The 24,311-nt window shown below is 43.2% G+C and overlaps 1 protein-coding gene across 1 annotated transcript in view; it reads left to right on the top strand.

Moving 5' to 3' along the window:
- Nucleotides 1-24,311, top strand: part of LOC137916359 (exostosin-1-like) — a 47,395-nt gene that overhangs the window by 19,831 nt on the left and 3,253 nt on the right. Inside the window, exons 2-9 of the mRNA XM_068759404.1 lie at nucleotides 5,446-5,560; nucleotides 8,776-8,869; nucleotides 10,789-10,896; nucleotides 12,906-13,025; nucleotides 15,595-15,727; nucleotides 18,658-18,776; nucleotides 19,254-19,349; nucleotides 21,875-21,964. Coding sequence (XP_068615505.1) covers nucleotides 5,446-5,560; nucleotides 8,776-8,869; nucleotides 10,789-10,896; nucleotides 12,906-13,025; nucleotides 15,595-15,727; nucleotides 18,658-18,776; nucleotides 19,254-19,349; nucleotides 21,875-21,964 — 875 coding nt within the window. The remainder of the gene's footprint in view (nucleotides 1-5,445; nucleotides 5,561-8,775; nucleotides 8,870-10,788; nucleotides 10,897-12,905; nucleotides 13,026-15,594; nucleotides 15,728-18,657; nucleotides 18,777-19,253; nucleotides 19,350-21,874; nucleotides 21,965-24,311) is intronic.

Consider the following 24,311-nt stretch of genomic DNA (forward strand, 5'->3'; position numbering starts at 1 on the left):
GAAAACATGCAGTAATTCTGAAACACGTCACTAAGTTTGAATACTTTTTTTGTGAGAAAGTGCCATTTACATTCTGTAAATGTGTTCAGTTTAACTACCCCACAGAGGGCAGTTATTGCCCTGTCTGTGTCCGGTATTGAAGTCATGAAGTTATGAAGTCAAAGCAATAAATCCCTGCCGCATAGGTGTAAGCAAGTAGCTGCTGTGGCAGCTCCAACAACGCCGGCACATTTATGCGAAAAGTGAAAAATGTGATCATAAAGAACTCGGAGCTCCTTTTGGGTCGACGGCCAAAGTGGGCGTCGTCTATGTCTATAGGGCAAATGGGCTGGGGTCGGGTGAAGAGGTTGGAGTAAAGCTGCTGGATCTTAAACCATATTAAGATTTAATAAAGTGGCTTGACAAATTTACAGCCGTTTCCAGGCTCTCTCTGCCATTGCTGATGGTTGATTAATTTTCTTTTTATACCCCCTTCTCATAATGCTGTGAAATAATTTGCTGAATTAAAAAGTGATTGACTGGGTTCAAGCACATATTGGTAATTAGTTTTTGACTGACAGAGGTTGAACCTCTCAGATTGATTTACAGTACCACTTCCTTTTGTAGAGGGTGAAATACTAAGGATTATCTATGAGGAAATAGAGCAGAAAACCAAGAACCAAGGTTTTTTTGTTGACAAAATATTTTTGTTCTTGTTGGATTTTCTGTCTTATACGTAGTATCGGCCACGAAATTCAACCTTAACTAATAAGGTCAGTAAGATCAATTCGATCACAAATCCCAGAGCAGATTCATCAATTGTAGTTTTTCCATAATCATCAGCCACCACCACCTGTTTCTGGGCTCCAACTTGATTAACTCATTCCATTTGTGTTTAAAATGTATATTTGATGAAGTCAGACATATCTTTCAAGTTTTACCTGTGTGTGATTCATTGCATTTAATGCAACGTGAATCAAATATACTTTCTTGTTTTCTTCAAATATAATTTTCTGTGTTGAGATGACGGGCTTATCGGAGAGGATTGTTACACAGTTTGTGCTTTCACCAGGGAAGTTGTGTAGCATTATTCATAGTAGATTTGCAACAGCAGTCGCACATCTATGTCTAGGTTTAATGTTATCACGGATTTTGAAATAAATATTCAGATGACATCACTGAAGTACATCATAATTTGCTCTCACTCATTTATTTTAACATTTTCTCTTTGGTGAGCCTGATTATAAACCTAACCTATGTGTGGAATTATAGAATTTTGTTCTTTGGTTGCCCGTAGTGGTCGTATTATACAAAATGTCAAGCTGTCAGCAAGACTCAGCAGAGTGAATGGGCTTAGAGCAGAACCCAGTTTGCACCAGAACACGGATTTGGGAACAGCAGTGAGGAATACTGTGGCGTTTGGATGTAGTCACTGATGTCTCTCCATTAGAAATGGCTGCGTGGGGATTAAAATGACAGAGGCTGGCATGTCCTCAACACCAATCAGAGCATACCTGGGAGATGTCTCATTCCTGAAGCTGTAGGACACATCCAGACGAATCAGAAGCCGTGTGAAGCTGCAGGGAACGCCTAATTATTTTCCAATTTCTAACATTTTATATTGATCTACATAACAGTCAGGATTAATCAACTCCCTGGCAGCCGCTAACGTTAGCATGTGAAATGGGTACTCGGAGCTGTGTGTGCAGAGACGGAACACACACACACACACACTCTCTCGCCCGAGGAGACAGCTTGCAAACAGGATGATTTAGGAGGTAGTACACTGACAAACAGAAGTGTTTAAGGGAGAAGGAAAAAAGGAGGGGAAAAAAGGAGGAATGGAGGACAAGACAACTGCTCCCATCAATTTCCAGGTTAAATGAACAAGAAGCTGCAGCAGAACACAATCAATGGAGACGCAGTGTAGGGCAGGCAGCAAATTAACACCGGAGCAATTAATGTGATCCAGAATGAACCTTCCACCCTAAAGGAAAAAGAAGATCGCCATTCCTCACGTCGGCCTGACGCCACTGGTGATCGTTTATTCGGGGTTTTGTCATGATGGCCGAGCGTAACAGTGAAGTGTAAACGGCAGATTTTTGAAACACATTTGTGAAGGCGGAACCTTTGAGCGCTAAAGCCACCGATAGCGTTATGTGGCTGAAGCAGAGACGGCCGGACGTCCATTTAATCACGCTGCTGGTGAATCAGCACCTGGTGCCAAAGTGACATTGAGAAAGATGCCGGACCTCGGACCCGTGCGAGTTTGTACAGGTGAATTACAAGCAAAAGTGCTTCAGATAAAAAGGCAACAGAAGCACTGCTGCAGAAAATCTCTATTTAACCGAGTAATATTATGATCGCAGGTCTGGCTGCAAATCTCCACACATGATAATAAGGGTAATTATGTTGTTGTTGTTTTTGAATAAAATACAGCAAAAAATGTGATGGAGATGACCTTTTTTTATTTTTTTGTATCCTCATTTTTCAGCATCTTTGTTTAAAAAAAAATTCTAAATCAGTGAGAACCATGGCAACAGCAGCTGCCAGGACGGGTAATCATTGCGGCTAGCTTTTCTCACTCTGTTGAATTAGACCAGGAGGAGGTCAGTACCAAGGCAGAATGAAGCAAATGTGCGAGATTTATTTCTTGTCATGGTTTATCGCAAACACATGCAAAAACCGGGATCGAGATAATAAAACTTTGACAAACATGAATTGAATTGAAAGAAGAAAGTCTCCTGTTTCAATTTTAGAGTTCCTCACATCTTTTACAGAAAGAGCCAGAAATGTAAAGAACGTCTGAGATGATGTCATGTGCCATGGCCCGACAGGAAGTGAAACATGATCGGATCATGTGAACAAACCTCTACAGATAATCTGGCAAACAACCAGACAGCAGAAACGACCGTTTGAAGTGACGATCCCCTTTCCAGTATGTCAAATATCACACCGTCGGCTTTTCTGAGCATTTAAATGTATCTTTATTTAATGAAAGCCTTCTCCATAGTACAGCAAATATACGGACAGGACCTCTAGTATCTCAAAGGACGTGACTCACACACTGAAGTTTAGTAAGGGATGAAGTGTTTGGACTTTCGCGTATTAACTCAGAGCTTCTTGAACAGAGAACTCATCGTGGCCTTCATCATCACATGTTCTTCTACATTCATGCTCACACCACAGACACATGAACATGAACATAGCACCAGGCCTCTTCATTAACACACGTCTCTCGGAAAGAAATCGGAGCAGTGAAAGTTACGGGCTTTTATTGTGTGACGTGTTAAAAGAGACGGGGAAACAGAGCGACTGTTTGGGAGAACTAACTTCAATTATGTATAACCCAAGTTCAATTAAGCATTTGAGCAGAAAAATCAATATGGAAACTGATAACATCCAGGGCTTGTCATTCCTCACTACGGAACTGGTCTATCTGGAGGCGAGACACACACTCACACATTCTGTCGACCGAGTATAAATCACTCTGCATCCAATGAGAGCCTTCAAACTCGTGTTTCTGATCAATTGGTAATAAGTAATTATCATTGTGCAGAGAAATGGATGAAAAGGGCGAGCGAGCGGTTTTGTTTGGCTCCGTCAGTCCTGAATGATCCACAGGCAGCTGTGATGAGTGTTACGACATGAATGTGTGACAGACGCGTGTTTGTTTTTGAATTAGAAGTTTGACCTTTGCAATTTTAGAGGTGACATGAAACAGATAGGGTCCGAACCAGGTACCGACTTGATGCGAGGTGACAGCGCTAACCATTACGCCACTGTGCCGCCTGTAACTATGGTTTGTATTTTCCTATTTAACGTGTCTCATAAAGCAGAAAGAAAGACAGAGAAGAAGGAATGTAGCTGGTGTGTTAACACGCGCGCACACACACACACACACACACACACAGGCCCATCATCCTCCATCCTTGCCCTGTGAAACCTGCAGAGAAGGTGATAATGGTACCTCACAGCTTCCACACATCCACACACTACTTCAAGATGTGTGTCTGTGTGTGTGTGTGTGTGTGTGGGGGGGGGGGGGGGGGGACTTGTTTTGTGATAAAGAAAAAACAAAACGTTTGGATTCCAATGCAAGACAAGGAAATAACCAGCTCATCTTCCACATTCTGCCTGCCTACTCCATTAAAGTGCCTTCCCTACTCGCATATCTGATAAACACACACAGAGAGAGAGAGAGAGAGAGAGAGAGCCTCACACAACCCCCACAGAACAAACACACAGTGACGGTCTTATTCTGTGATTTTAAAATGTCAACCCGTCACCTGCTGATCTTTGTGGCCCCACGCAGCTGGCGACGCGTCCGAGGTGTTACCCCGCCTCTCGCCCATAGCAAGCTGGGATCGGCTCCAGCAGCTCCTGTGAGGCGGAAAAAGCGGAAGTGGATGGATGGATGGATAGTTACCCGTTTAGCCTCCTCCAATGGAACTCCCTCAAGAGCCTTTCCTCTCCCAATTTGTGAAGCAAAACATTATTCCAGAATTTTTGTTCCATTTGTATGTGTGGGTGTGTGTGTGTGTGTGCTTGTGTGTGCGTGACTGCATTTGTTAGCATGCATGCATTAATATTCTGATCCAGACCAGTCGACAACATTAAGCTTTAATCCCAGCCTAGAGACCCATGTTTCAAATCAGCCGTAGAAAGAAACACACACACACACACACACACACACACACACACACAGACACGCACGCACAGACACACAGATAGATATGGAAATGTAGTTGCATCTCAAAGACACGCAGACGTCACAATGAACATGCAAATCATTCTCCCCACCACATGCTCTGGGAGCTGAGGTGTTCCTGTGAACTTGTGCCATCTGTCTTGTGGTATTTTGATGCAGCCTTATGGGAGCAGACCTTTATGATAACAAGGCTGCTTTTCCTTCAGAGTGGATTTGGTGCGTCCTCTGGGACTCCTTGGCTCCCCGACCTCACAAATATCTGGAGCCACAGTTATTTGAATACAAGGTAAAAAAAACATCCAACCAGAACTTGCTTCCAACTATTCCCGCTGCGTTGTTACACTGAGGACACACACACACACACACGTGTTTGAGTGTTTTCACTCTGGATTTGTTTGTGCGAGGACACAACAAAGTTGGATTTCCCCTCCTCCTGAACCCACTCGGATATTTAAACGATGCTATTGATACTTGACCCTTACTACTTACAAGCACATGTGTCAGCAGTGCAAGCGTTAATGCGCAAAGGAACAAACAAGACACTTTACTTAGAACTTGTTGAAAAGCTCGTCTGAACAAAAGTCACGTTAGTACAACATGGCATGTACATACTTAATGCAATAATGCAATATTAAATACAACGTTAATGCCTAACTGTGTATCGTTTATATTCTCCTTATGTACTTCCCTTGCCTGTCACTAAACCCGTTAAAGTCAAGCAGCTTGAATTTTAAGCCAAACATCCATTCATTCAGTCCTTCATCAACACGACTACAGCTGCTGCTACTTTACTAAAGTAAAAGACGAGCTGCACCCGCAGGACAAAGTTTCCGTTGAGTCTGAGATCAATCAGGACTCGAAGCAGTCTCAGTTTCTATTCTTTCATACTGGAGGGACATTTACTGTGCATGTCCTCCCACAGATACACAAAAGCCCCTCAGCTGCTCCACATCTCGTCCCGCCGAGAGGGGGGCCTCTGGTTGTAGCTTCCATTCTGGAACACATATGTCTTTTAAAGGAAAGTTTAGGAATTCAACGGAGGAGACGCAGCAAATGTGACTCGACTATGTGTCGCCTCAATGCTCAGACACACTGCAGCAAAAATCTTATTTTCATTTATTTTATTAGATTTACTATACTAAATGTATTGATCACTCATTGATATGTCATTTGAGAAATCATCTTCCACTTTTGGCTCATTATGAATTATTATTTATTATTCTAAAGTTTTTCGAATTTATTTTTCTCCCTCCTGCTATTCGAAGGGAAAGATTTCCCTCAACAGGATTCAGGGTTTTTATTTATTTATTTATTTATTTACATTGTCTTAAAAATTGCGCAACAGAGCAACTTTTAGCCACATTTCCTCTTTAATCAACAAAGGTTGTTGTTCTATCCAAGGACATCCATACGTGTCTCCAATGCATAATTAACCAGTCCACACAATTACACCAAGAGGGACTGCTACTCATTGTGCCTGTGTGTGTGTGTGTGGTTTATTTATCTATAATTACTGGAGATGTCATTCATACTTTATATAGTACACTGTTGCATTCATAATGATAAATGTTAGGAGACGTACAGTTAGATTCGTGTCCTCCTTGCAGCCTCATAATAAGACTGAATGTTTTTTTCCTGCACCATTACTTAAGCAATGCCGCTTAGCTGATTATTCAATAGCTTCTCTTTCCTGCAAAACCTTGAAAAACTCTGAACAATATAGAGATCAAGTACTGCAGTTTTAAATGCTGTCTTCCAAATAAAAACAAAAAAAATAAGTAAGATGCGAGGTCTCAGAGAAGCTCAGAGAAGACTTTGACTTTCTATCGAACGACACTATTTCATTTGTTTCTCAGCTAAAAATCATTTTTGACTGATTGTCTGTGGCATGGATTGATTGCATTCGTCTTAAAAGTAGCTTTGATCGCAGCTTTCCGTGTCTCAGCTTCCCCATCTGGAGGACTTCACCATGCTATTGTGATTGGGATGCGTGTGGGTGCGGTTTGCTGAAGGGCTTTGTCAACATTTTTGTCATGGACAAGTCTCATCATGGCAGCAGCAGACAGAAGGACGTCCAGCTTGTCCAAGAATGAAGGACACAATAATAGCTTAAGTTTGTGCATTTATTTTTAAAGCTGAGATGGATTCCCCGTTAGCGCTCTGCATTGTTCATTGGCCTTGTTATTTTCCGCCTTCGGCCCAGCATCATCATCATCATCATCATCATCATCGCCGGCGCTTATGTGCAGAGGCCCTTTGGGAGGTCTGCAGTCTAGAGTCAGGGACACAGGCTGCAGGCAAAGATAGCTCTGCTTTACTCAAAGATGAAGATGATGTCACCGAACATAAGATCACGCAAGAATTGAATCAAGGTCGCACGACCAGCACGAAATGACCGCGCGTGCTTTGAAGTGAGATTTAATCTTGAGCAAACCATTTGTTTGCTGTTCGGCCCAAATAACCATATTTTTTTATGTGACAAGCTGTCTCTGTCTGAGCAGATCCGTCTCAGTCGCTGCCGGCGTGACCTTGTCTCGGGGCGACAAACTGGACACCTGACGTCTTATTTTGTTCTTCTCTTCTGTCACACACACACACACACAGGTGCCCTGTGCTGCAGTTGTGGGGACAGTTGATCCCCAGACAGATTAGGCTGCAATCTGAAATCTCCTCAGGCTAGCGTTGAAATCATGTGCACACACACACACACAACCCATCAGAGGTTTGAGGGCACAGACAGACTTTGGCCAGAAGTATTGGAAATTGGAAAAAACTCCCAAAGTTTTCGGGGACAGAAAAAGTCCAGCCAATCCTAAAGTCCATCTTTTAAAATGACGTCACGTTTGTACAGACATTTCTAATTAGCCCACATAAAGCCTCGCTGCTAACGGGAAATGTTCATTGAAATGACTGTCAGGTTCCAAGCCTCCAGGTTTAGCCTAGCAGCCTCTGGAGGATGTGCTGCTGTTCGTATCCTTGGTAACTCCAACTGAGTCATTGCCAAACACCTGACAGTGATGCCAACATTCAGCGGACTCTGTTCTATGTGTCGCCGTCTGTAACGGTGACTAACACACCTTCAGAGAGCAGATCATGAGCAGCTGACAGTTTGCCTTCTCCAGCCGTTTTAATGTGCCAGAGCTGTCTGATGAAGACAGCCGTCTGGATGGGTGCAGAAATCCACATCTTATTTCTTATCTCATCTTCTCTTATTTGTCTCCTTGTATTTGTTTCTGTGCATCTGACCCATCCCTGCTGTGTGAGGTTCAGTATCCTCCTCAAGCTTACTTTGACATGCAGAACACAGGGAATGAAGATCGAACAGCCAAGCTTCCGATAGATAAATAGATGATACCATTCTACCAATATTGGATGAAGGGAGCGCTTGATACTTTAAATTGGTTTCGCAGTGGGTCCTGAGCTAGCGTAATTTAGGAGGGGCTTAACGTACGCTGAAACCCGAGACAGTCCTGCCTGAAGAGGCCTCTAACTTACACTTTAGAATTTAATCTGAAAATGATTAGCATTGGCTAAAATGCGGTTTGCAGGCTGACAACTAGATCCTGCTCAGGAACATTATTGGATCGGTCAGCTTTCCCCAGCTGGGAGAAATCTCCAATTAGGGTAACCCAGAAGGTCGGATTCTTTCCTAATATAACTTGATGAGATGAGATAAATTCAGAGTCACCGGTGTTCGATGATGTAAAAGAGGTGGATTAGGTTTATCCGACTCCATGTTGGACTGCCAGCTGTGCAGAGACCATCTTAAATATGTGCTTAAGCTTCTCTTGATTGTCCTTTGAAATGCGTGTGTGAATACTTGACCACACACTAACATGGAGAAGGACTCAGGGCTCAGTTCCCTCACGAGTGCTCTGGGAAGCTTTATTATCATCTGTGCTGTCATCTCTACATCTTTCTCTTTTTTTCTGTCAAATAAACAGTTATGGTTTTTTTAATACTGTCCCGTTTCATCCACCATGAAAGTTTGACACTTTTCTTCTTCTTCTTCTTCTTCTACTTGCAGTTCCATCCTTCTGTCATCTTCTAATCAGATTGTCTTTTCTTTTTGTTTTTGTGCAAAGGTTCGACTATCAGGAGCTCCTGCATAACTCCAGCTTCTGCCTGGTGCCCCGGGGCCGACGCCTGGGATCATTTCGCTTCCTGGAGGCCCTGCAGGTGTGTGTGTGTGTGTGTGTGTGTGATGCATGCATTGATTGTGTTTTATCCACACCTGTGAAATTGTGTGCACACCACACAGACGGAGGCACACAAAAATCACAACACAAAGTGCGTAAATGTAAGTTCATCATCGAAAGACGGTCAACAAGAAAACCGGTGACATAAAAATTGTGTCTGTTGTCTCACATTCAAACTGTTCATTAAAGTCACACCTCCAAGGAAAGTATTTTTTTTTTTTTTTTAATGCTCTCGTCTCAGCGCTCGGACGGAAAGTGGCTCGTTATGCCGTTGCCGTCTCTGCGATTCAAAGCTAAAGCCAGCAGGAAATCTGAACGTGGACCTCCTGCTGGGTTCAAGAGATCCTCTCATCCTCTCACCCTGGCTGTCTCTGATCTTGTGTTGACATCAAGCATCTCGTCGCGTCCTGCCTCTGCTGTCGGCCGCCGGCTTCTGTAACACGCTCTAATCTGACGGCGACAGACCTCGATTCCTCTTATAGAGGGGCTAAATGAAGAGTAAATTAAGTTGTTGCAGTGTGATCAGGTGACTCTTTAGGAAAAATGGGCCTTGGAACTCCTGCCATAGGCCGACGCATCGTCTAAAGCCAGTGTCCAGCCGATGTGAGGATAAAGGGAGGCCTCTGAGAGGATGCCAGCGGTGAAGAAGATGAGGAAAGTAAAGAGAAAGCCAGTCTAATCAAAGCAGTGAGATTCCGTGCAGACAGGTCACGGAACGATGCGCCCGGCATTTGGTGAATCTCTCTTAATTTCTCGGCCTCAGTTGATTGAAAATCCAGTCAAACTTCAAGTTTAAATGAAAATAGCAGACAATATGTCATCAAAATGAGCTCCTAACCTTTCTGACTCAACCTGGATGGAAACCTACATCCTTTATTTTGGAGCAATTCAATATAGTCATTTAAAAGCAGGATATTAAAATTGATTTACTCTTACTCTTGAGTAATGATGGCAGCAGTGGACAAAATACACAATGCTAGTACTTCAGTCAAATTCTACTTGATCAAATAGATGTCGCTGACAGCTTCTTGTTTGCGTTCCATTTTACATACATTTATTTTAAACCTCCTTTCCAAAAAAAAAAACATAATTCATTCAATATCCGGTATAGAATTTCGTCTAATTGTATAATGCTAGAACATCGCGGGCTCAAGGGCGAGGCACAAATGCATAATGTGAAATGCATTACCCGTCTTTTCCCTGTGAACACTGTTTAACGGTGGAGCGAAGGGAAGAATCGAGTCTGATCCATTCACAATAAATGATGGATGGTTTCAACAGCCTCATCAGAAATGCATTTACAGCGACCCAGAAAGCTCCCGTAGGAACTGGAAACCGCTCCCGCTCAATTACGCCACATTAATGAAGCCTCTAAATATTTATGTACGCTGGGAACATAAAGAATGACATTTTTCTGTAATCTTTTTTTTTTTTTTTTGGCAACCATTTGTTTCAGTAAAACTCTTAGCTTGAACACTGTGAAGGATAAACCTTTCAGTGGAGGGAGAAATAGATCCTTAGACTTTTATTGCCTGCTGCTGCTTGGATTTATTACAGTTCATGTAAAAGTAATAATGGTGCTTGGTTGAAAACTTAACAAAATAAACCTGACAAAAATTATTTCACCAGGTTAAATTCATCTTGTTAAACAATGAGAATAATTAATTTAAAGTAATCGTGCCACATAAAAACTTTATTTATCATGTCCATCGTTAACACGGTTACAATAAGCAGTGGGTGGGGCCTAATTCTCAAGTCAATTATGTTATTGACTAGAAGAAGATAATGTAAAAAGATACTGATGTAAAAAAACAACAACAACAACAACCACAAACTCAGATAAACAAGAAAGAATATTTATTCATATTAACGTTTTTTTCTCGCACTTGTGTTTTTCAGGCGGCTTGTATCCCGGTCATCCTGAGTAACGGTTGGGAGCTTCCCTTCTCCGAAGTGATTAACTGGAGGAAAGCCGCCATCATTGGAGATGAGAGACTCCTATTACAGGTACAAAAAAAAAAAAAAAAGATCTAAGGATGGATGAGCTTAGAGATCCAACCTACAAATAATCCTGTGGGGGAACAAACCACCTGAAGAGTTTCTCTTGATGTTGAGATCCGCAGCCAATCACAATCCTCCATACAAACCCCCAAACTACACACACCAATACAAAACATTTTGGCACACTCATAATGTTTTACATCCAAAAAGCTTCACAAACTTTGAGGACCTTGAAGCAATTCCTGCCCTGCAGCAATTTAACAGAAATGATTGGGGCAGTCAATAAAAAAACACCAAAACACTTTGCGATGATTTTGTCCAAATGATGGGTTTGTGCGTCGTGTGATAGAAGAGCAGTCGTAAACTAAATCGTGTCAGATTTGGAATCCGATTCTGGATCCTTGCCCGCTTTCTCTCACACTAAACCTCGGCGTGCGACACATCCGACGCGCCAAACACCTGCTGCGAGAGTTGAATCTCATTACGTTCAATTACATCACTGAGAACTGCAACGCACGCCTGTTTAATAACTAGATTCTGCCCCCCCCCCCCCCCGTGGAAGCACAAACACCATCAAGAGGAAGAAAATTGATCTGGATTTTGATTGGTGCTGTTCGCATCCCGCCGCAGAGAACCGAGCAATTCCATTTTGGCTGATCCCGACCGTGACTCTATCAGCACGAGAGGCAAGCGAGAGGTTTTTGGTTTATTTGAACCGTGTTCACAAACAAACTGCTAAATGGGATAATTAATTCAACTCAACTAAATTTGGGGGTGGAGTTAAAAGCATTTTTGTTGTTTTATGTCATCTCTTTCATATAATATCCGATTTAAGTGGATGTTCTAGAATCAGAACTTTAGGAGTGGTTTATGTTTATGGTATGTAAAATTCTGCTGCTATTGATTTTTTTTTGTTTTTTTACTCATTGAAATAGTTGTAGGCCCAATCCTTCCCCTTCAGCTCTATCCCAGAATCCTTTGTGAACAGAGGCAGCCTAAATGAGGGTTTTAAAAAACTGGCTCTTCCCGGCTCTCCCGATCTCCATCCTCCCTCCACTACGACCTACAAATACATATTTGATGCAGCAAGAAAATTAAAGATGATGCAAATAATTGCAAGCACGTTTATATCACATTCTAATGTGAAAGCGGTATGTGGTCTGTCCATTCTCCCTCTCTCTCTCCCTCTCTCTCTCTCTCCATTCTCTCCCTCTTTGGGCCGTCATTTTAAATCTAAGCAGTTTCTGCTGTGAAGCCAATGGGAGATGGAGCCAAACCGCTTAGTGCCCTTTGATACACAGTCTCCAACCTTCCTCTGGATCGCGACCAGCATCCATTTCATCTCTGTTGTTCCCGGCAAACAAATATCAGCACTAGATCAGTCACTGTTTCTCTTCCGAACGCCAGTGGCTTTAAAGTGGCCATGCCTGATGGCTTGGTTCTGCGACTTTCAGTGAAGAGACACCACAGGGTCCAAAATGCACCACCACTTTTTGGGTCTTCCAGGCGTCCTGGCTGCTTATTGCCCCTTTTAGCTTTCAGTCCTCGCTGTGAAGCTAACGGGACGCCTGGCCTCCTTAAAGACGCCGTTTGTTTTACCCCCATGGTGAGCGTCTTTGAGGAGCGTCGAGATATTTTGCTCCGCGGTCATCTTCCTTGATTTTTTACCTCCTCTGCCTCTCCCAGATGAGTGTTGATGTTCTAAAGCAGTGATGCAGGGACATCTGACACCCAGCAGCAGCACATTAGACGGCTCAAAAGTCTATTTGGTGAAAGGAGAGTTAAATTAGACTGCTGGAATAAAATGTTTTAAATGTTAACCCTCTGGCCCTCTGTGTGACGTCAAACAGAAAGAAGGAGGATGAGGATGTGGGAGGAGAAGAGTCTCCAGGCAGCCTCCTCTGAGCCACACTGCATGTCCAGAAGCATCACTTGCGCTACCTCCACCTGTCTCCCCGGTTTATGTTTCATTTTCTTTTCTCTTGTCATTACTTTTTTTGTTTTTCCTCCTCCAGGTTCCCTCCATCGCCCGGTCCGTGGGCCATGACAGGATCCTGGGTCTCCGCCAGCAGACTCAGTTCCTCTGGGATGCCTACTTCTCATCTGTAGCCAGAATCGTCTTAACTACTCTGGAGGTAAGAACAAGAGATGTTTGCTTGGACGTATTTTCTGTCAGGAGAGGCTTGTTAAATAAAATATCTGCTGCGCCAGGTCCTCCTCGCCCGAAGTCTCACTCCAGTTGTCAATTATTATGTATTTTGTCACCCAGAACTAGGTTGTCTGAATGACCACGCTGTCTTTTCCCACTTGTGCTGCTATATTCACACGGGCTTTAGAAGACAGCTTGCTCAAGAGCACTTAAGCGGCGGTTTTTGACGTTGCCTTTCAACGCCGGAAGAGCACGCTTCATGTTGAATTGATCACCTAATAATGTAAAAACAAACTTGCAGGGCAATTAATTAATTCCTCGTCATTTAACGAAGACACAAAATATTATACTCACACAAGGACGGCCGGAGGAAGCCCGATAAACTCCGACGAAGAAAAGTTACGTCGGGTTTGATAAAAAAGATGGAAAAGCAACACGAGCAAGATAAAGTGTGAAGAGTCAAATGTGAAGGAGGCTTCTGCTGTCTGGCAGCCCTCGGGTTGGAGCGACGGCAAAATGTGTGTGTGGGTGTGGGTGGGTGTAAATGGCTGGCTGGAGAGCTGGAGGCTGGTTCATTAAATGACCTCTCCCCCGACCGGGCTGGGAGAAGATGAACTTGTCTCGTTGGCATATAAGAATCTTCCTCCTCCTCTTGTTGTCGTTGTTTTATCCTGCGTTGTGTTAACTTTTTCACAGACTCGATTCAGACCTGATGGACCGCTTGTTCTCCGTAGCGTCTCTGAAAACGCACCGAAACTTTCCTATCCTCTTTTATTACCTCCATCAGTTGCAGCTAACTTCAGTACGGTCACAGAGATTTTGCCTTGCATTATGTCATTTATTTATTTTTGTCTGGCGTGGAACTCAAAAACGAATCGATATTTCTTCGTGAAACTTGGCTCATACATCGACCGTACGCTGGAGTGTTGCCATATTTTTATTTTGTACATATTCATCTTTTTTTCAGCAAATAGTTCCCATTGAAAATGTTGAAAATGTTCCAAGCACGATCGATTTTCAGCCAGAAACTCCATTCAAACGTTAAAATCCTCACAGAAGTTTGACTCTAATCAATTTGATTAAACGGGATTCACCTTGAATAATTATTTTTTTTTACATATCATTCATGAGTTTTAATCAAAAGGATGTTTAAAACTCATGAAAACTCCAGGAACGGTCCTGATTAATCATCGTCACGACTGGAAGATGTTCTAGAAACGCTTTTCTCTGGAGCCTCATTTGAGCCTGTTATTGCACGTCGATGCTTAAGTTCACATAAGACACGTCAAATCTTCCCTTTGATTTTAAGGAATAAGGATTTGCTTTACGTGAAAGCGTTACAATCCAGGCCACCTTCTTCCTGCTGTTCAACCGTTTCTGGAATAGAATTCTTGGAGTGGAAATAAAACCGCCAAAGGCCCGGCGCTAGCAGGGTATGAGATTAGACAGGAGACCACTGACAGGTATATACAGCTGGCCAGATGTGCTAAAAACTCGAGGCCAGCATGGCACCAGGTTAAATGGAGGAAATGGGGCGTTTCTGATTCCTGTAGTCCCCCACATACTGCGAGCCTGACAGTTGGTGTCAGGAGGTGCATGTGGGTGTGTGTGTGTGGGAGGTGCATGTGTGTGTGTGTGTGTGTGTGTGTGTGAGTGTGTGTGTGCTGGCTATAAGGCCAAAATATTTTTGCTGTAGATTTTTAAAAAGAATGTCTCTTCAACAACAGGAAATCCGGAGGCCAAACATCTCGTGTTGACTCTATAAAGATACCCTGATTGTGTAAAAATGATTCCTCATCACACTGTAAATAAAACCGGCACAGCTTTGGTAAGTCTGCTGGGATTTATCAAACGGAGAATTCATGTGTGTGTGTGTGTGTGTGTGTTTGAAGGGGGGAGAAGAATAAATGAGAGAGGAAAAATGAATAAAACACAACTGGTGGTTGTGAGATTCTCTCATGAGGAAGATATTTTTTTGGATTTCTTTTTTTTTTTCTGCTAAAGAGTTTGTCATTCAGGATCCGGTGAGGCTTCCATGATTATCCCTCAGCCGGTGCCACTCACCGGTTTTCTTCCACGATAATGGAATATAAATGCCTTCTGAGCGCGCCCGTCTTTCTGTCCTGCCGTGACACGAGAACGATGCCAGGGGGGAGAACACGCGAATTCGGATTGGGATTGAATTTGCGTGATGCTTTCTAATTCCTGCTACGTCACATAATTAACGAATCACCTCTGAGTGCTTGTCTTAGCGCTTCTTGACCTTAGATCATGGCTGTCAGTCCGCCGCCTGCCTTCCTCTCGGCAGCCTAACACGACCTTTGGTCGCTCGCCGTATGGACAGCGTTAGTTGAGTAGTTAATGGACTTCTCGTGTTGGGAGCGATCTGGCGCCCCCGGGTGAAGCAGGTCAAGCGTCTCAGGTCTGGTCTCCGGAGTCCGGGGCCCCTTTAAGAGAGTTCCCTGCCCGTAAATAATAGATCAATCAGTGGAGAAAGTTTCCTTTACGACAAGAAGTGTGTTTTCGTTCTGCTGCCTCCATCTCTTTTATTCCAGATCATCCAGGACCGCGTGGAGGCCCACGTGTCCAGAAACCAGTTGTTGTGGAATTCCCTACCTGGTGGTCTCTATGCACTCCCCCAGTATTCCAGCGACCCCGCCCAGTTCCCTTTTTACTACGCCAGTCTGGGTAAGCGTCGATGTCAAAGTGAGCGTTTGGATGTTCGGCGTGATTCTCTCAACAAAACCGAGGCAAAGTCGGGATATTTTAAAATCCACCCAGTTTCATCGGATTTCAAATAATCTTAAATAAAGAACAGATATTATACTTTAATATCCCGTTTGGCTCAAATAAATGTTCAGGATTCCCGTTTAGAAATCATAACATGAATCGCAGCGTATAAATAGCTGTAAGGCTGGAGTTTGCCTGACAGTCCACACATTTGTGGACATCGCTGTAAACACAAACTGCCAGCGGCTAATGTGCTGCACATTTAATGCTGCCAATTTCTATTTTATTTTGAAATAAATGCAAACCAAACCACACGGGGCTCACGTTGTGCCCCAGGGCTAACAAGCTGATCCCATGGCATCATCATGACACTTATCTTTCACCAAACTCACCCAAACTGTATTGTAAAACTTAAAGACTGGGGTGAGTGGCGTGATGCTATAGAGACGCTATACGGCTAAACTACATTATGATCGTTTCGCCAGTCACCCAGTATGAGACCGCGGCGTAAGGGGACGGAGTCCATCCTAATAGCAGAGCGACCTCGGGGCATTTTTAGGTGGTGCGACCGTGAAATTGGGCTTGCTTGTCGTCATAGAAATAAATGATGAGCTGCTTTTTACGGCAGCGTTGCAATATGTGCTCTTAATTTTGACGCTTATTTAAGCGCTGCTAGCTCGCCGCTCCAGGCTCAGCCTTCAGTGATCCCGTTTTCTGCTCAATGCAACCAATCAGAGGGCTGCAGGACAATGAGGCGGGGCAAAGAGCCTGCAGGCAGGGCGAGGCGGACCCAAAGAACTAAATACTACGTACTGAAAGCAACAAGTAATTTGTGTGTCTGATTTCACTGAACAGTTATGTTTTGGGGCATAAAGCCAGTTCTATCTATCTACCCATCTTCCCATCCATCCATCCATCGTATGGATGCAGGGCTTGACCGGAATGATTCCCTGCAGACTAAGGCTGTAATTTAGATGGATATTTGTCTTTTTCTGAGGCTTTGTGGACACAAGGGTCAAACAGAAGAAAGAAGGGAAGGATAGAAGGCGCATTCAATTCCTGTCCCCGCAGTAAATCCCCGTTTTAGCCGCCGCCGCCGCCTCCTGAGCTGCAGGTCAGACGGTAACTTGTCAACACCATGAATTTGATGGTTTCAATTCCCTATTTTTCCAAAACGTCTGCCTGAGAGTTCGGAACGCTTGACTCCATGCTCAAAATACGGCGGCATTCGTCGCCGTGAGAAGATCCTGATTTGATTGCCGCAGCCACGTCTGGTTGGTGGAACGTTGTCACTGTGTGGGCGGCGCTGCCCCTCGTAGTTGTGCACGTGTTTGCTCATCTTCACTTGCATTAGCGTGACATTTCAGTGAAACGGGTCTGATTTCAAAGCAACAAAATCTCATTTAAAGTATCTGCTTTGACTTTTATTTCAGATTTAAGGCAGTCATTTCAGAAGGGTTGTGGGTATTTTGTTGTATCTTTGGTTCACGGTCAGTTTTATGCTTTTTAAAAAAAAAAAAAAACTTTAAGAGAATTTCTCCGGTTGTATTAAAGTCGAAAATCAGAGTTGTACTTCTGAATATTTAAATGTAATGAAACTTTCTTCAATTATTAACTATAGGTATCCGAGACAATGAATGAAATCAGCCAGTTCTTAATATGCTTTTGCTTCTGGGAGTGTTTTTGAGCTGCTCCATCAACATTTATATATTACAACAAGACCACGTTGTTCTAATCAGGACAGCAATTTGTCTGCAAAAAGTATAGTGGGAAAAAAGAAACCACAATTTAATTAGCATATCGCCATCTCAAGAAAGCACTAATGAAGCAGAAAGACTGAGCTATTCTCGAGACCCCCCCCCCCCCCCCCCCCCCCACAAGAGAGGACCTCATGCCTCCATAAATACCACTAGGCCCACCTGAGATGTCTGGTCGGGGGCCGCGGTGTCAGGGAGATGGATGGAGCGACATTAAAGAGCACTCTGGCTCCACTTACCATGAGGATGTGAATTCCCTTATTCCCATAACCACCAAACACTTGGTATCGTACATCCCTGCAGTCCTGGCCTACTGAAGTTGGTGTGAAAATTGTGTGTGTGTGTGTGTGTTTGTGTATTACTGTATCTGCCCCCCCCCCAGGTTATTTGAGGGCAGATTTGAGTCTTAAGGAATTGCAACATTGGACTTCCGTTCATCTGTCCTTCATTTGCTGTCTATAGACTGATCACTATGGCAACATGATAGTGAATGCTTTACTTTATCTGATTAAAATGTTTACTGTGCATGTAAACTGAAAGATGAAGGCTTAGAAACGCATGAGATTCTTTTGTAGATAGTGAATTCATTCATATATTATGGGATGGGAAATTGTGATCATAAAATAAACTCTAACCCTAGAAGCCAGTGCTTTGTAATAGTTTTATATTTCTTTGGCGGAGGCTGACACAAGGACAATCGATTTCCTCAACCCTCCCCCCCATTGTTCCGTATGTCGGGGATCGTTTATCAAAAGGAAGCCGTTTCAGGTTTGTTTCCGCTTCCTAATTTCTTCCTTTGTGCTTTTTGTTTCATTTGTTGTCCTCAAAAAAAGAAAAAAAAGGAAAAGTAACGGACAACAGCTGTTTTATTGTGCGGAGTACAGGAATCAATTTCAGTATCATTCAATTTCACACAAAAAAATGGCGCTCAAATACGGTTCACTCCTGCTTTGGTCGGACTTTCCTCGTGCTCAACCGTGGGGCCCAGGAGCGTGTATCTCTGCTGTCAGAAGGGTCCACTGCGTCCGGATCACCGTTACGGAGCGGCGCGGCGAGCTCCATCCACGCAAATCGGTGTTGGATGCGGTTCAACCGTGACGACTGAATCTGACCGTCGTATTTTGTGTGCAGGTAAAACCCCCTCCCTGCAGTTCACAGCCGTGATCCATGCGGTGACGCCTCTACAGTCCCAGATGTCCCCTGTGGTCAAGCTCATCATCGCCGTAGCCAAGTCTAAGTTCTGTGCACAGGTGAGCGCTTTGCATCATCATTATTATTAATGATATATATACTGTATAATCCACCCTTATCCAACATTATCCTTATCCTTTTACATTATCCTTTTTTTTGTCTACCTTGTTACGCCGCGCTGCTGAAATTGGGTTTTTTGGAAAGACATTGATTGGTCTCTTGTGCAGGAAAGTACAAACGAACAAAAAACATTTTTTTTAGCATTCTTTCCCCACATTATTCATCGTTACTTCATTTAACGATGAATAATGTGGCCCAAAGTTTTACTTCTTCTTAAAGAAGTCCACTCACAACCCGACGATGTGACCAAACCTTGGAGGTGAAAAGCCGTAATGGACCTTTTTTCAGTCCCTTGAGTACAAGTTTAAAGTTATCAACTGTTAACTGTTAATAAAAAGTCATGCAGCAGCATCTAACATGCGCTGGTGATGGTGGTTAGGGGACAAGAGTCACCTGCATGTGCTTCTCCTCAACAGATTGTGGTTTTGTGGAACTGCAACACGCCTTTACCGCCGAGGAACAAATGGCCCTCAACCAGCGTGCCTCTCACTGTCATTGAAGGACAGACTAAGGTAACAGCTGCTGTTTGTTTGCGTCCATTACCCATTAAAGGACACTTTGCTTTTTTGCAGTGAAGACATTTGTCTCATCTGGATAAAAGACATTTACTCAAAGATTCTTTGATTGTAGTTTCTCCAGGCATTTGTTTATCCGTCTGTATGTCTGTTAGCAACTCCAAAAGATACAGACTGATTTTGATGAAACTTTCAGGAATGTTTGGGAATGGTACCAGGAACAGATGATGAAATTTTGGTGATTGTCCTGAAGCGATCATAGATTCTGGATCCTGGGTTCTGAATTCTGAATTTCATCCAAATGGGATCCAGATATTGTCGAGATTTTTCAAATCAAAACGATCAGAAATTCCAAATGGTAAATTCCCTGCACTATAAATCGTGCTTGTTTTTTGACAACATTTCAGAATTAAAACCTTTAACGGAGGAATCTTTGTTGCTTGATCATGAAACGTACACCAAAAAACATTCATACAAGCTTACATATATCTCGAGCACATTAATATCACTCTAATATAACAGGCTGATCCCTTCCAGGCTTTAGTTTCAAGATGACAACACTCAAAATGTCCTTCAGAACCTCTCAGGTGTATTTGCAGAGTTATTTCTCTTCAGACAAAACAGAAAATTATTTTTCTTCCCCCTCCTTTTTTTTTTTTTTAAAAAAAAGCATAATTTAACCATAAGATCAATTCAAAAAGATCAAACATAGCTAAAATGATCCTGTCGTGTGCATAAAAGCGTTTTGAAATGACTCCCAGGAGGAATTGTGCACCATTCAGAGCTTCGCTTCATGATGAATGATCCCGTAAATTAAGCAAATACCCTTGCGGATGGCAGATGTTCAGACTCTTGTGTGGTTAAAACCCAAAGAAAAACAAGAGTGGATCCTTGCTAAGGCTCATTGATGCTGAAATGTATCAGTTTCCAGCTTTGAACTGTCACTTTAAATTAGCCTTAACCTCCTTGTTAGTGGCCAGTCTGCTGCGCATGCCTGATTGTTTGCTCATAAATACTTGCTGCATGATGACAAATGAGTAAGGAGAACGGAGCGCCTGATAGGATGGCCTCCTCCAAATCTTTTCTGGAATTTCATTCTGGAATGTGGGCATTTTTGAAATCTTGTAGGAATTGTTGGAAGTTGACAATCATTATTCAACCTGGATGAAGATCACGATGTCAAAGGTGTAGGGCAAACCATGAACGTGAAGGTCGTCACTGCTGAAATCCATCGAGTGTCCTTAAGCTGACTGAACACGGTCAATGTGACCGGAAAACCGGATGAATCACATTCCTCACACTCAGGCCTCACTATTAGTGTTTGTTTAGCATTTGTGACCCACAAATCAATATTATTAAAAGCGTGACCTTTACTCTCCTCAATATGACTGTTCATATTTTGACTACGGTATATCTCGCCTTCATCAATCACGTTTCCCCCCCCACACCGATAAGTTCATCTCCAAAATTGATCCTGGCTCCTTTGGTATGCATTTAAATTATAGTGAAAGAGCACAAAAGTGAAGAGTTGAAAGGTCAGGCAGGCTCTCATGCGGAAACCTGAAAGAAGGTTGAGTTGACCTCAATGTATACCTTTTCGTTTGTTGTTTCATTTGACCGAAAAGACTTCACCCATCCGGTCATTGGCAATATATCACAACAAAATGTATTTTTTTTAATTAACAGTAAGTCATTTTGACAGTGAGGAGTTTCATATTATTTTCTGAACAATGAGGAATTAGATGTCCAGTGTGATGAAGTGGATCCTGAACATCCGTGACTTCATCACATACATCCTGACTGAACCCATCACCTCCCTGCCGATAACAGGCCCGTCTATTCAAAGCAAATTCACTTTAAGCACTGACTTAATTGAGTTTTTTCCTCTGTGACACTCTAAAATGTGGAATTCAGGAGATTTGTCTTTATATTCATTAAACGTGATGCTTAATTTCTTGATGAATTTGCACTGACTCATTAGGCTGGGCAGAAGTAGAAATTAACCTTGAAGATATTTGTGCTCTTACTTAAAATAAGCCTTTTTAATGTTTCCCCTGAGGCTGTAAATTATTTCTGCTTTATGCCAGTGACTCCGTGCTAAACGTCACTGCGGCGACGGTACTCGACACGGATATTTCTGCTCAGTTATATAAAAACGTAATCGACAAAGTAAAATAAATATATTCCCGCTCACATCAGGGACTGATTTTGTCCCTTGCCTGTATGTTTTCAGGAGACGGGTTATTCCCAAACTTTATTTACTCACTAGTTAAATAATTTACATTTTAATCATGAGCCAATAACATCATCAGCAGCTCTCTTTGGGCCACTGGATCATTGTCTACAGCATTTTCTATTAGGTAGCATATTGATAAAGAGTCAGACAGAACGTATTAAGTCAGGAGTTTGATCGATAGACACAGCTGGGTCTGAAACAAGAGCAGCTCCACCGCCTGTATACTGTGTATACTATGATACTGTGTCGTAAATAATGCCTTAGTTCTCTCTACTTTTCTCGACAGACAATGAGCAGTCGTTTCCTCCCCCATGACGTCATCATCACCGACGCCGTTCTCAGTCTGGATGAAGACTCGGTTCTCTCAACCAATGAGGTGAGCCTGATTTGTAAACCTTTCTGAACCCAGTTAAAAAAAAACACACACGCAATTGGGTAACTTCTAATAAGTCGTGGGAAACAAACTTTCCACATCCGAAGACGTCTGAACTGAAATCTGGCCTCTGCAAATGTTTTCAAAACCAACTTTACACTTCATGGCTTTATGTCAGCTGGCGGCAAAAGGTGGCGGCGTCTTAGCACGGTATTGATCCTTACTTAAATGAGGCAGTCAGCCCACGTCCGGACAGGAATACCATTGATTACAAATGAATTGCCCCGCTCTGCCGAACATTGGAATACCTTCTGAACTGGAGGAGGAAAATGTGCTTTGCCTCTAAAGGATTCCGAATGCATCAGGAGAAAATCGGCGTAGGTTTAAAACGGCAAAGAAAAACTTTTGATTCGAGACAGCCATGTCGTAGATTTACCTCTTTGCCAGCGCTGATTCAATGTTTTTTTTTAAGTTTAAGCATAGCAAATGTTACGAAAGTTAAACGGAACACATCGTGTTTATTGCTGAGTGAATTCCATGCAGGAGGAAAAAAGATGCGATCCATAATGGACTGCGACTCAATGAGCCCCGGAGGGCCGGCACATCTTTAAAACTCCGAGATGCTTTATTGATGGGAGCGAGTCCATGCTCACCTTTCCTGCTCTGATGGGATCACAATTACACTTTTACGCCATTTACAATTTGTGCCGCTTGCACTGCGAGTTTGCTCAAGTCAAGTTTTATGGGCCCGCGGCTTGTTTTATGAAACGGGGGGGAAGGAAAAGTTGTCGGCGAGTAAATTGCTGGTGTGCTCGCTAGCCCGTTGCTCTAATTGCCCTTTTAATACAGTGAGGCGATTTATTGAAAGGAGCTGAAATATGTCAAGTGAGTGGAAATGTGCAATAAAGAACATTAGATTTTTAATAGGACTGTTCATATTATAATACCTCAGTGAAAGAGTGGCTGTGCCAATTTCCTAATTGCATTGTTTCAGCTCATTAGATGTATGATTATTCCATGAAGAGAGATTAGCTAACAGAATATGACTGGGGGGGGGGGCAATTGACAGAGGTTTTGCCTCATTGGGCAAGTATGCTGCTCCGTTATGCCCTTTGAAAGACATTTTCAATGTGGTGGATGTAGAAATGCTTCTTTAGACAATCATTCACGCACACACTCAAACACAGCGGTTCATTTGGAGCAACAAATGCATCCAAAATGCATGTTTTTTGGGGGGTGGGAGAATCCCGGAGAACCTGGAGAAACCCCCACGCGGACACGGCGAGAACATATAAACGCTGCACAGCGCTAACCGCTGCGCCATACAGTGATTCCAAGATATTCTGGCACTGCAAAAGCCTTACTCTGACACAAATTAGAATGCGGCGTTCCGATATGCTTTGGGTCAGGCATCGCTGGAAACCCGTTTAGCAACAATTCCTTTTTAAACCTAAATTTAAGCCTAAATGTGAGAGCGCTACAGAGAACAGAGGAACAACACGCCACAGAGAGTGCCTGGCGTGAATTCCACAGGCGTTTCAAACAACAACCCGGCAGCAACACCCCCCCCCCGGTGGCCTCGGTGTGGCCCTCACACCCCAGCAGGTTGTTGGGATCACACTGAGACTGCTGCTGCACTGTCAAAGCCGCAGCGCTCTGAAACCGCTGGATGCGAGGTCAGGTTCAGACACATTTTGGCCGCCTTTATTCCTCTGAAATCACGGCTGGAAACACCTGAGACTGGGAGAGGACGGCTCTAGAATGCGATGCGACTCCTCTTCATCTCATAACATGTGGACATGCTAAACCCAAATGTCTCCAGAGATTAGTGACGGATCTATTGCTGGATTGACCCTCTGCTCCTTGGATCAATATGAGCCTTGTAGAATTTATTCGTTTTCAACACACACACACACACAAACACACCAACTTTGATTCCTGCCTTGAATTCCTCAGCCATGTCGAGCCTCTCTTTTAAACCATAATCAAGAAAGACAGATTATGACTGGAGAATCTGGGTTCTGTCACTCTAACACACATTCTTCACACGCACACACACACACACACACACACACATGCCATTTCACATTACCGGTATATACAGCCTTTTAATCTCTGAAGGCAAAATTAAATTTGCGTGATATCATTAATCCTTCTGGCTCAGCCGTGGAGACGTCACACACACTCGTGCACACACACGCACACACACACACATTCTGTTCTTCAGAGGCTACGCTGAGAACGGCAGCTCCAACCTTTCTCTCAGTTTAGCACCAGTGTTTTACAATAGTTGCTCATGCGATTCATGACAGAGGCCGCAAGGTATTGCTAAAGAACATCCTCTCTCCCC

This window comes from Brachionichthys hirsutus, unplaced genomic scaffold (genome assembly GCF_040956055.1).
Source record: "Brachionichthys hirsutus isolate HB-005 unplaced genomic scaffold, CSIRO-AGI_Bhir_v1 contig_354, whole genome shotgun sequence".
NCBI classification, from domain to species: domain Eukaryota; kingdom Metazoa; phylum Chordata; class Actinopteri; order Lophiiformes; family Brachionichthyidae; genus Brachionichthys; species Brachionichthys hirsutus.